Source organism: Carassius gibelio, chromosome B23 (genome assembly GCF_023724105.1).
Source record: "Carassius gibelio isolate Cgi1373 ecotype wild population from Czech Republic chromosome B23, carGib1.2-hapl.c, whole genome shotgun sequence".
Lineage (NCBI taxonomy): Eukaryota > Metazoa > Chordata > Actinopteri > Cypriniformes > Cyprinidae > Carassius > Carassius gibelio.
This window is the reverse complement of record NC_068418.1, coordinates 8,081,635-8,096,632: the sequence shown is the minus strand read 5'-3', so window position 1 is coordinate 8,096,632 and position 14,998 is coordinate 8,081,635. Positions and strand designations below refer to the sequence as shown.

Genomic DNA, 14,998 nt, shown 5'->3' with positions numbered 1-14,998 from the left:
TGCTGGTTTTTATAGACAGCTCTGGGTTCATCGAAATATTTATTTTTTCTATTTCTTTTCCCCCCTCAACTCCAAAGATTACATTTTTATATCATTTCCATACACAAAACATCCATGCACATGCATGCATTTCTCAAAACACAACAAATATTACGAAACATTTAAAAAACGAGTCGACAGACATCTCAGTGGCACACTTACTTCTGAGTGACAGCTAGGAATCGTACAATATTTATCATCCTAAAAGTCTTCATTAACATTCACTTGTTATTGTTTTATTTCGTCACATGCTCCAGAGGACAGACTGTGGACAAAACGAGAGATATACCACATCCTGTATTACCCAAGATACCAACAGTGCACTCCAAACACATCAGATATCTGGTAGTGTCCATTCCCCCACAGAAATACTAACAGAGAGTCTTTTCTAATAGAGTCGCGAGAGGGACTGGAGCTCAGTGGAAGAGGATTTTTTTGTGTTTGGTGTTGGGAATTTGCTCTCGGCTCTTCAGTCTCCGGACAGCTTCTCTCATGTGTTTGGGCTGCAGGGGTGGCGTGTCTCCCCACTTCTCACACACATCGAGAGCTGAAGAGCCAAGAGAAGAAAACACTTTTATGGAAACAATTAATGAGCCACACGGTTTCTACATGAATCATATTTTAGTGTCTAACCAACCTTCCTCAACAATCTCCCCAGCAAACACCTTGGCAATCCCTGACATGGCGATGACCACATTCTGAGAGACCGAGGATCCTGTGATGGACTGAATCAGCTGGAGAACAGAAACAAACCGTTTCAAAAAAACGTCCAGCCCTTTTCATCTTATAGTTCAAACAGAAGGCGTGACACCATTAGAATTCCTATGATCATTTGGAAGGATCCTAATTGGAAACTAATAAATGTTGTATTTCTGTTTAACATTAAACTCTACATCAGAATAATATGTTTTTTTTTTTTTTCTCTAACTGTCCAGTATCAAGACATGTTATCAGAGCCCTGCTTGTATTGACGAGTCCCAATGAGTATGCAACAAGTCTCAAAGTATTAATTAACAACTGAATACAATCTTAGCTTAGCCTGTACAATCTTTTTCACTCTGCATATGGTTAGTTTCAAATGAAATCGCTCCACACTTACTCTTTTAATCGCTGCCTTTGGGAAAGCAGCGCGTCTGTACATCTCATAGCGATTCAGCTGCTCTTCAGAGAATGAGGATACTAAGACTCTGTGGAATAAAACTGAGAAGTTTTGCATCCTAATACAGAATAAGGCACACAACGGAACAAGAAGTAACATGTATCCAAATAAAGCTTACTGCATCTTTTGTATTTCATCTTCATCAACTTTATGGCGTTTCTCCTTCTTCTTGTCATGCTCCACTTTCAGTTTTTTAGCAGGAGGAGGATGAAGTGATGAAGATCCTTCTTCCTCACCAGCTGCATCATCTTCAGCAGACCTCTAAAGCACAATCAGATCCAACATGAATAAATAAATTTCTAGCAAATAAATCACTCGTAGTCTTTGCGATTAAGAAACGGACTCACCACTTTGCCCTGCTCTTTGGCAGTGGTCTGGACAGTAGTGAGTTCAGAGACTTTACTGCTGCTCCCCGGAGCGTCCCGGGACCCCTCGCCTGGTTTGGGTCTCTCTGCAGGCGCCTCGCTGACCACTGCGATGGGTTTCACACGGGCCGGGTCTGCCATGCTTTGAGAAGAGAGTAAGAAACTCTCGCTTAGTTTATGCTCAGCTGACACACACATTAAACTCAACCTGCAATAGGGCTGGACGATATGGCCAAAATTTATACGATGGTATATATATCTCCATTTTGGTCAATATGATACAATTCTGATATTGATATGAACAATATTAAAAAAAGCCTTGTTAAAACTGCCAAGAATGCCCACAACAGTTGTGCATACAAACTTATGAAAAATGAATTTGTCAAGTCTATGACACCTCATTTAAAACCATGAAATTTTTCAGAAAAAAAACAGCACAAATAATTTAAGGTTCACCGTTTTTATATTTAGCCTTCATACAAACAATAAATGTGAAAATCACTGTCAAAAAATCATCTCAGACTCACCTAATTAATATTCATATCTTTAACTTCTAACTATAGGCTAATATACACTACCAGTGAGAAGTTTTCGAAAAGTAAGATTTTTAATGTTTTAAAAAAATGATCATCTGTTTACCAAGCCTGCATTTATTTGATCCAAAATACAGCAAGAACAGTAACATTTTGAAATATTTTTACTACTTAAATAACTGTTTTTTATTTGGAAATATTTTCAAATGTAATTTATTCCTGTGGTTTCAAAGCTATATTTTTAGCACAATTATTCCAGTCACATGATCTTCAGAAATTATTCTTATATTCTGATTTGAAATCATACTGACTCAAAGCTTTTGAATGGAAATCAGATAAATGCTGATCTTTCTATTCATCAAAAAAAAAAAAAAAATTGCTCAACGGTTTTAAATATTGATAATCAGATTATTAGAATGATTTCTGAAGGAACATGTGACCCTGAAGACTGGAGTAATGATCCTGAAAATTCACAGGAATAAATTAGAATTTAAAATAATTTTAAGTAGTAAAACATTTCAATATTAAATGTTTTGCTGTACTTTGGATCAAATAAATGCAGGATTGGTGAGCAGAAGAATTATTTAAAAGAAAATATTTTAAGAAAATAAAAAAATCTTACTGTTCAAAAACTTTTGACCGGTAGTGTAAGCTTATTATTCTTATAGATTGAAACAAATGTGCTTTAGCAGTATTAAGAGTATGGAAAGTGCTGCAGAGAAAAACAACATGTTGCTGGAGACGGACTTGAAAGCAAACAGACACTCCACCAGCAGGAGACGCCTTCAGGGCAGTAGAACAGACTCTTCACCAGCAGGAACAGACTCTCCGCCAGCAGGAGGTGCCGTCAGAGCGGCAGAAAAGACTCTCCACCAGCAGGAACAGACTTTTCGCCAGGAGGAGGCACTGGGAAAGCGGTAGAACAGACTCTTCACCAGCAGGAACCGACTCTCCACCAACAGAAGGCGCTGTCAGAGCGGTAAAACAGTCTCTCCACCAGCAGAAACAGACTCTCCGCCAGCTGGAGGCACCGTGAGAGCGGTAGAACAAATTTTCTGCAAGCAGGAGGCACCGTGAGAGTGGTAGAACAGACTCTCTGCCATCAGGAACAGACTCTCCACCAGCATGAGGCGCTGTCAGAGCGGCAGAAAAGACTCTCCACCAGCAGGAACAGACTCTCCGCCAGGAGGAGGCACTGTGAAAGTGGCAGACCAGACTCTCTGCCGGCAGGAACAGACTCTCTGCCAGCAGGAGGTGCTGTCAGGGCAGTAGAACATACTCTCTGCCAGCAGGAGGCGCTGTGAGTGCGGTAGAACATACTCTCCGCCAGCCGGAACAGACTCTCTGCCAGAAGGAGGCACTGTGAAAGCGGTAGAACAGACTCTCCGCCAGCAGGAACAGACTCTCCACCAACAGGAATAGACTCTCCGCTAGCAGGAACAGACTCTCCACCAACAGGAGGCGCTGTCAGAGCGGCAGAAAAGACTCTCCACCAGCAGGAATAGACTCTCCACCAGCAGGAACAGACTCTCTGCCAGTAGGAGGCGCTGTCAGAGCGGTAGAACAGAATTTCCGCCAACAGGAACAGACTCTCCGCCAGCAAGAACAGACTCTCCGCCAGCAGGAGGCACCGTGAGAGCGGCAGAACCGACTCTCCACCAACAGGAGGCACCGTGAGAGCGGCAGAACCGACTCTCCACCAACAGGAGGCACCGTGAGAGCAGTAGAACAGACTCCCCACCCGCAAGAACAGACTCTCCGCTAGCAGGAGGCACCGTGAGAGCGGCAGAACCGACTCTCCACCAACAGGAGGCACCGTGAGAGCAGTAGAACAGACTCCCCACCCGCAAGAACCGACTCTCCACCAACAGGAGGCACCGTGAGAGCAGTAGAACAGACTCCCCACCCGCAAGAACCGACTCTCCACCAACAGGAGGCACCGTGAGAGCGGTAGAACAAATTTTCTGCAAGCAGGAGGCACCGTGAGAGTGGTAGAACAGACTCTCTGCCATCAGGAACATACTCTCTGCCAGCAGGAGGCGCTGTGAGTGCGGTAGAACATACTCTCCGCCAGCAGGAACAGACTCTCCACCAACAGGAATAGACTCTCCGCTAGCAGGAACAGACTCTCCACCAACAGGAGGCGCTGTCAGAGCGGCAGAAAAGACTCTCCACCAGCAGGAATAGACTCTCCATCAACAGGAATAGACTCTCCACTAGCAGGAACAGACTCTCTGCCAGTAGGAGGCGCTGTCAGAGCGGTAGAACAGAATTTCCGCCAACAGGAACAGACTCTCCGCCAGCAGGAGGCACCGTGAGAGCGGCAGAACCGACTCTCCACCAACAGGAGGCACCGTGAGAGCGGTAGAACAGACTCCCCACCCACAAGAACAGACTCTCCGCCAGCAGGAGGCACCGTGAGAGCGGCAGAACCGACTCTCCACCAACAGGAGGCACCGTGAGAGCGGTAAAACAGACTCTGCACCAGCAGGAACAGACTCTCCACCAGCAGGAGGCACTGTGAGAGAAGTAGAACAGACTCCCCACCCGCAGGAACAGACTCTCTGCCAGCAGGAGGCGCTGTGAGAGCGGTAGAACAGACTCTCCACCAGCAGGAACAGACTCTCCACCAGCAGGAGGCACTGTGAGAGAAGTAGAACAGACTCCCCACCCGCAGGAACAGACTCTCTGCCAGCAGGAGGCGCTGTGAGAGCGGTAGAACAGACTCTCCACCAGCAGGAACAGACTCTCCACCAGCAGGAGGCACTGTGAGAGAAGTAGAACAGACTCCCCACCCGCAAGAACAGACTCTCTGCCAGCAGGAGGCGCTGTGAGAGCGGTAGAACAGACTCCCCACCCGCAGGAACAGATTCTCCACCAGCAGGAGGCACTGTGAGAGAAGTAGAACAGACTCCCCACCCGCAGGAACAGATTCTCCACCAGCAGGAGGCACTGTCAGAGCGGTAGAACAGATTCTCCACGAGCAGGAACAGACTCTCCACCAACAGAATGCGCTGTGAGAGCGGCAGAACAGGGTAGAACCAGCGGTTTCTCCAGTAACGAAGACTTTTCTGAATACAGACGGTTCCCTTCAGAGATACATTCATATAAAACACCTGCGTGTCTTAATTTTGGAACAAAATATCGGAATTGTGTTTAAAAATCATATCACCGTTTTTGAAAAAAATTATACTGGGATACATGTTGATATTGAATTATTGTCCAGCCCTACCCTGCAATGCTTCATTATGTATTGTATTCTTCACTGTATACAGTAGGGCTGCACGATGTGTCGTTTAAGCATCAATATCGCGATGTACAAATCCACGATAGTCACATCGCAGGATGTGCGATGTAGGCTGTTGTAGTTGATCCGTTATTCATTAACTGTACGGCCCTTGACAAATGTGATTCGCGGATTAATTGCACAGCTTAACCATAATAGAGTGAAAGTTTATCATTTGCATAGAGAGTGAGAGCGCGAGAGAGAGAGAGAGCGCACGAGAGAAAGAGAGAGAGCGCAAGAGAGAGCGTGTGCGAGAGAGAGAGCGCGAGAGTGAGATGAGAGAGAGAGAGCGCGACAGAGAGAGAGAGACTGAGTGCTAGAGATAGAGACAGAGGGAGAGAAAAAGAGAGAGAGAGAGAGAGAGAGAGAGCCCCTGCCGCATGCTCACCATCTTCAAACAACACTAGCGCTGTCTTGCTCTCTCTCTCTCCCTCGCACATATTAATCAATTGACACGATGGTGTCGATGTTTAAATCATTTAAAATGAGAATGTAATTGTGCTCACCCCATTTTTGTTTGTCTAAAAAATTAGATTAGATTTCATATCGCAATATATAATCCCAGAAAAATTAAATTTCACAATGTCATTTTTTCCCAATATCGTGCAGCCCTAGTATACAGATCAACTGTTCTTGTGTCAATGAGACAAAATCTACTGTATTTTTTTTTTTACTGTATTTTTCCCTGGGTGTTTTTAATTATTAACTTAGATGTGAAGACTACGGTAAAGTTAGTATGACGTATAACATTCATAAGACATCCGTTTTCACACCAGTTAAACTCTTTGCAACTGTTATGTTTTGAGCCCAAACTAACTCAGATAGACATAAATATATGCCTTTTAATTTAGCAATTAATTTATTTCTAAAAACATTTTTTTTAAATAAATTAAACATATACATATACATATATATATATATATATATATATATATATATATATATATATATATATATTAATTAAACATTTTAACTACATGACATTACGCTATAAAACCAATGCTAAAATGTTCAGAAAAACATCCCCTTTATTACACAAGGCTTTTGGAATAAGCATTTTTGTGTGCTCTATAATAATTTGAAAACTGTTAATGTATGCAATATTATAAATCTATTAAACGATAACATAATTCGTTGCAACTGTAAAAAGTCCATATTTTGATATGTTTCATATAACGTACTGTTCATAACGTTTCTTCAATTCATCAAATGATGTGATGCTCTTATTCTCGAAAAGCGGTCTGGTGAGATACAGTTATTCTGAAACGTTTCATGTTACTAAATGTTTGTCATAGTTATATCACATTCATTACTATATTAGCTCACAAAATACGATATTTACATTTTATGTTACTAGAAAACGTGGTAATATTCATGTTTTGTGCATAGATTTACATTTGATTTGGTGTGAATTGCTTTGGAAATAACTTATTAGAGAAAGAGGCGCTTATTGTGCAAGCACACATACACACTAACATGGACTAACATACCTCAGACCGACAGCCGCGCTGAGAACAGTTTATAAAAACACGGAATCAAAGAAATGTTTTCCACAAACTCTCCGCGTCTGCAGACTGCGTTCAGACTCGGTACAGACGACAAGATCCGGGCACTTTCAAAATAAGAGTCCACAAACATTTCAACCACTGCCATATATCACTTCACCACTGAGTGGCGCTATTTACTACATAATAACCAATAATAATAACCCAAAGGGGCTCAGGCAGACGAATCATCCATTCAAACGCATTCAGAGAAACTATTTGTCTTATTGCAGATATTTGTATACAATGGCTGTTTAATATAACTATAATTGTTTAAACATATTACTTCCAAGGATTCACACCTGCTTTAAAAAAAAATTAAAAAAAATTATATATTTATTTTTATTAAATATTATATATACCTCATGTAACATTCAATGAGTAGAAAATACACGCTGACGACTTCAAATAGAATTATTAGGATTCATTTAATAATATAAATACCTCTTTATATCACTGATGTTATAATTTTTTATATTTTTTCTTTATTAACTATAGACCATTAATTTCACCCAAATAATCTATTTCTGTGTGTTTCTGTTTTAAGACACTATTAAATTGTCAGGCGTACTATTTTAAATTGTACAAATAATTAATTTATTTTATATAACGGTATAGTAAATCTATACTTAAATGAAAGTACATTTAAATAAACATTTATAGTATTTGCTTGAAATCAATCAAACAATAAGGCAAATAATCTTCTGAACAATAAGCCTTATTCGGGTAAGGTACACATTTTATATTTCAACATCAATATAACATTAATTATTCGAGACTTACGGAATTATGTAATTATATAATTCATATGTAAAGCGCTTTTCATAATGATTGACTTCATAAGAGACTCTTCTGATAATTTCTCCATCAATCTTTGATGAACCCTCGCGGTTTCTTCTTGCTCTAATGTCAGGATGAGTGATCAGACGAGGGCTTCCATCGATCTCAATTCCCTAAATGCTGTTCCCTCGTCATTAGTGTGATTAAATGATAGCGCGACGTCACCGAGCAGCGCAGCCGTCGAGGAAGTGACGTGTCGGTCCGTGCCAGAGCCCAGAGGAAGTTTGTCGCGGCGCAGGGAGAGAAGTTTCCCCGGAGCTGCTGCGCTTGGAGCGGGACTGACCCTGATACAGCCGCCGCTGTTGGACCGAGCGAGTCGAGCGCGCGTGGATGCGTGTAGCCGAGCCGGAGACGCGTGCAGTGGGTTCGTGAGGTCGTGTGTTCGCGGGGAGATGGGGAAGGAGCAGGAGCTGCTGGAGGCGGCGCGCACCGGGAATCTGGCCGCCGTCGAGAAGCTGCTGTCCGGGAAGAGACCGTCGGCCGGGTCTGCCGCCTCCGGAGGCTCCGGATCGTCCGGGAATATCGGGAGCGGCGGACACAGCTCCTCACACGCGCTCTCCAGTCTGCTCAGGTAAGAAAAAACACTGCTTTATCCGTGCACGAGCCCGAGCGGGGCTAGTTGTCACACACTGATATCGCTCAGGTTCTGAGTCACACAAACACTGAAGTCTCAACTGTACAAACACTGAACATCTCCCAGGAGAAAAGATCACTGAAGGCTGTGATGAAACATTGGGATGTCTGTTATAGGGGGCATGTTGTCACAAACTATGGGGTCAGTTCTCAAAAGACTAGTTTGAGAAGAACTGTACTGAAATGCAGTCTGCTGTCCCAAGTTAAAAAGACCATGTTTTACAGCATATATGTGTTTACATTTGGAACCTGTGACAACATGCGCCAGTCTGATATATATATATATATATATGGCTGTTTACACAATTGAACCTTTGACTCCAAACCTGATTGTTATTAAGCTAAGCCCCTGTTTTCTCTGTTACATGTGGATTAGTTGTTTTTAAACCCGTAAACGCATTTCTGTTGGCTTTCATAAAGAGTAGCTCAAGGAATCATTTCTATTTGAAACAGCCGATCTGTCAGTTCTTGTGCAATATAAACACGATGATGTTCCTCTTTAAGTCATGAAAGCACGAGTAACTTGCGCCATCATCCCTGCTGTTACAAAGCAAAATCAGTGGTGTAATACTGAGATACAGGACATTCCCACTAGATGTGATTTACACATGTGTTTACAGTGCTGATGTGGAGGAGTGTGATACAAATGCAAATGATTCTCAGTGCAGTGTGTGAACGGAGAGCGGATCACATTTGCATGCACTTGAGCACCAGAATGGCTCTGATTTGGTTTTGCATATCAAAGTCCAGTCTGAATATGTTCAGGCATAATTTCAAAGTGGATGTTGAGCTATAAACTGAATTCATGGTTTCATTTCTGTCCATTTTTGACCCACATATACAGATTATACCTATTCCCTGTGCAAATTTATCAACTAGTCTGCATTTAGAGGCCAGAAATCATGGCATCCGTCTGCCCAGCCCTTCTCCCCGTCAGAGGTCTTTGTGTCCACTGGCATCTGTGTCTCTCGCTGGCTCAGTGGATCAATGTCTGGCAGCGCTCTGTGGTGAGAAAGAGCGGCTCAGCGTGTGTCGGAGGTAAATAAACGGATGATCGGCTGGAACCGGTGCCAGCAGGAGAAGAATAAGAGAGCGTCTGTCCTCCCTCTGCTCACAGGCCAGAGATCTTTAAGAGCATCAGTCTGTATTTACTTACCAGAGTCTGAATTATCGGCAGGTGTTAAAGGGAGTGCTGTGTTTGCATGCAGCCTGTCATCTGGCATGTGTGTAGAGTAAATGTCAATAGTCTTTTCTGGTGAGTGTGTCTTACTCTGCTTGTGTTTGCGTCCGATTTGGTTTGTTTACAAAGAGAGCCTTAAGATTTAACCCTCTCACAAATCTGCACTTACTACATGTACCTACATTTTTGTACAATAAAATCGTTTTATACATTAAAGGAACATTAGTGCCAGTCAAAACACCAACAACTACTTCGGTTTCACACAAATTATGATCGCACAAGCACATTATTGATCAATAAATGCTTATTTTCATGTTATGATGAGGTTAGAACACTTAATGGTGCATTATTTGTAGACTAATACATTTTGACATCTGAATCCACATAATCAGCTCCATATGTATGGCTTTTCTGATGTAGTAAACTTACTTGGTAGCGCACCCGGTACAACATTGCTCTTGCGATGTGTAAGCTTGTACTGAAGCACGAATCATGATAACTAGGGGTGCCACGATAATTTGGTACGTGTATTGAGTCTGAATGCATCGCGATTCTCTCTGGAATCAGTTCTGAAGGTAGTTTTTAACAGCCGATTTTTATGCTTTTATGAAGTGAGAATAATGTAAACGGCGCACTGTGAACACTCGTGATTCGCGTCAACATTTTCAGACTTTATAAAATAATAGTTCAAGTGATGTGTTTCTGAAACTGGAAGAAAGCAGAGTATGGCTGTTTCTGAAGCACACAGTGCCCTCTGCTGTTAAAAACTAATCGATCGATTCAAGAGAGAATCGCGATGCGGTCGGAAAATCGCGTAATCTATTTATAGTGACACCCCTAATGATAACGCAAATCAAAGACTTGTAGAAGCAAGCTGAAAGGGTTGGAAGGGAGACGTTTATTGTAGTGTTAGCCGGTGCTTCACACAGTCCAGTAACTGAAGAGGCACTAGATTGCTGATATTGTTGATTTATACTGAAATGAGATGTATGCCAAGTTGCTGTAAATTAAATGAACTTGCACAACATTTTCATAAATCAAAAACCGATTGTTTATGTGTTAGGAGTACTGTTGGTAGATGTGAAAGTGACACAGATGACAGCTACTAAATCTGTAATTGGCCAGCCAGATTTGTCATCTGATGATCTCAAAGTGAATATCTGATATATCTTGACAGTATTATAGAGGAAGCACTAGATCTCCTTCTCATGTCGGCTGCTTTTGGACCGTTCTCCTGAAACGCTCAGATAGCTGCTTCTATATTTGCAGTGGATCTCAGAGGGGTTTCGTCTCTTCAGTAGTGGCACGTCTGGACTCATTTAAGAGCTCTGAGTGGCTTTGGTTTCACTGAACGATGACAGTTTGGCCCTCTGTGGACACTATCCAGCACTTATCAAAGCCCTGTCTCCCCAATATTCTCAAATTCCCTCGCACTACAGACTTCCTTTCACTCTCTTCACTCGGTTTGTAATGCCTTGAAGAGATGGCTCGTGTTATCTTCTGTGAAACTCCAAAGGAGATGTTTTCAAGAATGTACACTCTGTCTGCAGTCAAAATGCATGCGAAGCAATGACAGTCAAGCTCCAAAAAGGATAAACAAAGGCGTCGTCTAAAATATATTTTAGAGTTTACATACAGTATTCCCAATCTTTGAAAGTTATTTGATCGTTTTGTATCTTGAAATCTGGTTTGACAGCTGTGGTAACCTTTCTCAATGGTTGAATGGAAAAGTGCAGCTTCTTCTGTTTAATAACTTCTCTTATGTGCCATGGTAGAAAAAAGATTGATGGTGAGTAAATGATGAAGGAATTGTTAGATGAAGTGTCCCTTAATGGCTTGTGTCTGTGTACCAGAGGTCTCCTAATGCTTGGAAACTAAAGATCAGCACTTGCTTGCACGGTTTCTTCTTCCTGTGTACTGTACGGCACCAGGCGTCCTGTTGAGACTTGCCGTTCTGTTTTGAAAGAGTTTGAGTCTGAGTTTGAGAGTCCTCTCTCTTTCTTGGAATGTGGTTTCAACATGGTGTCTTGTGTGTTCATACGTGTGCCTGTCTGCTTCTACACAGTGTGTCCACGTGTGGATTTAACAGGACTTTCTTCTGAGATATCTTTATACTCATCTGTCTGATCTCTCTATTGCATTTTCTCTCTGTCTGTCCACCTTTCAACCTGAGACTGTCTGTCTGCTTGTTTCTCTAACTGACTGTTTATCTATCCTTCTGCTTGTTTATGTGTCCATCTGTTCCAGTCTGTCTCTCCATGTGTCTGTCTGTCTTTCTTCTTAACAGTTGGTCCATTGCCTGCTGTCTGTCCTGTTGTTTTTTCAAGGCCTGTCTGTCTGTCTGTATTTTTATTAGTCTGTGTCTGTCTGTGTATCTGTTTGTCTATCACCTGCCTGTTTGTCTTGTCTGTCTGTCTCTCTTTGTCCATCATCTGTCGGTTTGGCTTTTTATGTGTTTGTCTGTCCATTGCCTCTGTCCTTCTGTCTATTGTAATGCTTGTCTGTCTGTGTTTATGCTCTATCTGTCCGTCTGTCTGTCTTTGTCCATCTCATGTCCGTCTATTGCCATTATCTATCCTTCTTGCTATCTATATCTGACCATATGTCTGTCTGTCTGTCTGTACATTCATCCCTGTCAAAAGAGACTTTCAGTACTTTCTTAGTTCTTTGTAAATCTACAGAACCAGTGTCCCATTCTGAGGTCCATTGAAAGACGTCTGATGACTGGTAAAGATCAGGGAAGGTTAGTTAAGTTCACTTCTCTGCTCATGTATAGCTCAAGAGTGTGTGGAGGATCAGACGATAAAACACTGACTGCTGTCAGTACTTCAGATCATGTGCTAAGTGCCTGTGAAGCTACAGATGACTTGTTCCTCCATAATGATATCAAAAACGGAGTGAAGAGCCATTTGACTCAAGTTTTTTTTTTTGCATTGTTATGAGAGTAGGCTTGAATGACTGGACTGAATTCTCAACATATTCTCAATAAAAATTTTTTAGATGCATTGTGTCTAAAGGATTCAGCTTTGAAGTGCAATCTCCTCTGCTGGGAAGACTCCTAAACCTCGTCTGTTGTCCATTTCTGCTACACCGAATCCAGACTGCAAGCCGCTGTAAAAGTGCTGATTGTTATTTCTCTAGAGTGTGTGTTAGACGGTTCACACAGACTCACTTTTGATTCCCACAAAAGCTGGCGAAGGGAAGTTTCTGTGAAGAATGGGCAGTGTAGTGCTGGATTCCTGTGGGGGAGATGAAAGGACAGGTGCTTCCTGAAGAGCTGCAGTGTCTGGGACATGAACGGGACTGGGGTTGTGGTGTTAACAATATTGATTGTGCTTTGAATGTTTCTTGCTAAATCATAGTCTGATATTACTGTCATACAGCTTCAATCGTTGTGACTATCATCTGGAAACATTTAGCTACAACACATTAAGATTCGATAGTAACCAGCATTGGGGGTAACGCACTTAAAGTGACGCGAGTTATGTAATCAGATAGCTTTTTTCCCAAGTAACTGGTGAAGTAATGCATTACTTTTAAAGGGATCGTATGATGCGATTTAAAATTTTCCTTTCTCCTTGGAGTGATACAAGCTCTTGGTGCATAAAGAAGATCAGTAAAGTTGCAAAGACTAAAGTCTCAAATCCAAAGAGATATTCTTTATCAAATGTAAGAGTCAGCCACGCCCTTGTTTAAATGCCCCCACATCATGAGACATCATGGGAAGATTCGCATAATGCTGCTCAAATGTTCACTCAAAGAAAGAAGGTGGTGTAACTTTTATTCTCGCTGTAGTATTGTTGCTGCTGCTGTCGTGTTTTGTTGTGAGTCTCTGTGTGTTTTGTTGTGAAAGTGAAGCTAGTTTGTTTGGTCTTCCAAAAGAGGACACGACTAGAAATCAGTGGTTAAATTATATTTCAACACTGTTTCAGAAAAGTTCATCCCAAATATTCAGATGTGTGTAGCACATTTTATGGAGGACGAGGAGAGTAGTCTACAATGGCGGTGTCTGTTTCTATAAAGTTGGGGAATTCCAACTGTGCAAGGACAGTCTAGCACTTCTGACTCGCAGTCTGTAAGTACGTTTTCATATTTAAAGAATTTGCCACTGATGATTCAAACATGAGTTTTGAGCAGAGTTTGTAGGGTTTGTTGTTTCTCAGATCACAAATGCAGACATGTTGTTGTTGTTTTTTTTTTTTTTTTTTTGTGCGATATACAGCTTGTAAAATACACCAAAATTACACCAAATACACAAAATAATGTCCCTTTTAGCAACGTCATATGACCCCTTTAAATGAACAAGAACATATCTGAGTTACTTTTTAAAATGAGTAATGCAGGGGCATTTTCTTCAGCCTGAGTCTTACTAATTCATTCTTTGTTTGAAAGGGCTTTTACGTTTGCCAAAAAAAAAAAAAAAACTTTTGGGTTTTCTGTTATTAAAAATAAATAAGCAAGCCCAGCCTAGGAGACAAAAGGCAATGCAAAAGTAATGTAATACATTACTTTCCATAAAAAGGTTACTAAGTAACTCAATTAGTTAGTTATGAAGTAACACAATATAGTAATGCATTACTTTTAAAATGATCTTTCCACAACACTGATTGAACACTTTAAGGACCAATTCTCAAAAGCTCACCCAATTTTTTTTATTTTGTCACTAATTACTCACCCTCAAGTCGTTCCAAACCCGTAAGACCTTTATTCATCTCCTGAATACAAATTAAGATATATTTGATTAATTCCGAGAGCTCTCTGACACTCCGTAGACAGCAAGGGTCCTAACACGGGTCCAAGGGTCCTAGGACATCAGTAAAATAATCCATGTGATGTCAGTTGTTCAACCGCAACTTTACGAAGCTACAAGAATTATTTTTGTGCGCAAAGAAAACAAAACTAACAACTTTATTCAACAATTCTTCTCCTTTGCATTTTCGGCCCTGGCGCCATTTTGGAGAGTATCCACTGAACGTAAACAACATATTTTGTGTTGTGTCAGTCGCACCATGTGAATGTTTAGTTTTTGTTCAGATCAAAGTGTAAACAACATATCTGCGTGGCGCAGCGGACACAGAACAGCATACGTATTTAACCTTTAGATCAAAGCATGCGCATATGTCATGATACCATCCAAAATGGGGCCAGAGTGATGCAGAGGAGACAAATAGTTGAATAAAGTCATTAGTTTTGTTTTCTTTGCACTCACAAAGTATTCTTGTAATGTCAAAAAATATGGTTGAACCACTGATGTCACATGGATTATTTTACCAAGGTCCTAATGGGGGGAGGTCTAATGGGATTGGAGTAATTAATGACAGAACTTTCCTTTTTGGGTGAACTATGCCTTTAACTAGTTGCTTACTAGCATGCATATTACTAGCATATTGGATTTTATTAATATTAATACAGCACATAT

General features: G+C 41.4%; 2 protein-coding genes across 10 annotated transcripts in view; one reads left to right on the top strand and one right to left on the bottom strand.

Moving 5' to 3' along the window:
- Nucleotides 1-20: 20 nt before the first annotated feature.
- LOC128011544 (transcription initiation factor TFIID subunit 11) lies at nt 21-7,026 on the bottom strand. Its single transcript, XM_052594054.1, has 6 exons — nt 6,873-7,026; nt 1,546-1,705; nt 1,317-1,459; nt 1,139-1,226; nt 677-773; nt 21-586 (listed from the first exon to the last, which is right to left on the bottom strand). Exons 2-6 carry the CDS (start codon nt 1,702-1,704, stop codon nt 456-458), a joined length of 618 nt encoding a protein of 205 aa, XP_052450014.1. The 5' UTR covers nt 1,705; nt 6,873-7,026; the 3' UTR covers nt 21-455.
- An 830-nt stretch (nt 7,027-7,856) lies between these two features.
- The window catches only part of LOC128011532 (ankyrin repeat and SAM domain-containing protein 1A), an 87,487-nt gene continuing 80,345 nt past the window's right edge, over nt 7,857-14,998 (top strand). For 4 of the 9 annotated variants that reach the window (XM_052594034.1, XM_052594030.1, XM_052594037.1 and 1 more), the window contains exon 1: nt 7,873-8,337. In XM_052594034.1, coding sequence (XP_052449994.1) covers nt 8,159-8,337 — 179 coding nt within the window. In that variant the 5' untranslated portion in view covers nt 7,873-8,158. Of the gene's footprint in view, nt 8,338-14,998 lie in introns of all 9 variants that reach the window. The other 5 variants (XM_052594031.1, XM_052594029.1, XM_052594038.1 and 2 more) reach the window with 4 other exon arrangements.

Coding starts and splice junctions, on each gene's coding strand:
- LOC128011544 (XM_052594054.1), bottom strand. CDS start 1,704: ATGGCAGACCCGGCCCGTGTGAAACCCATCGCAGTGGTCAGCGAGGCG. Junction 1,460..1,545: donor CCAAAGAGCAGGGCAAAGTG/GTGAGTCCGTTT, acceptor ATTGTGCTTTAG/AGGTCTGCTGAAGATGATGC. Junction 1,227..1,316: donor GATGAAATACAAAAGATGCA/GTAAGCTTTATT, acceptor TTTATTCCACAG/AGTCTTAGTATCCTCATTCT.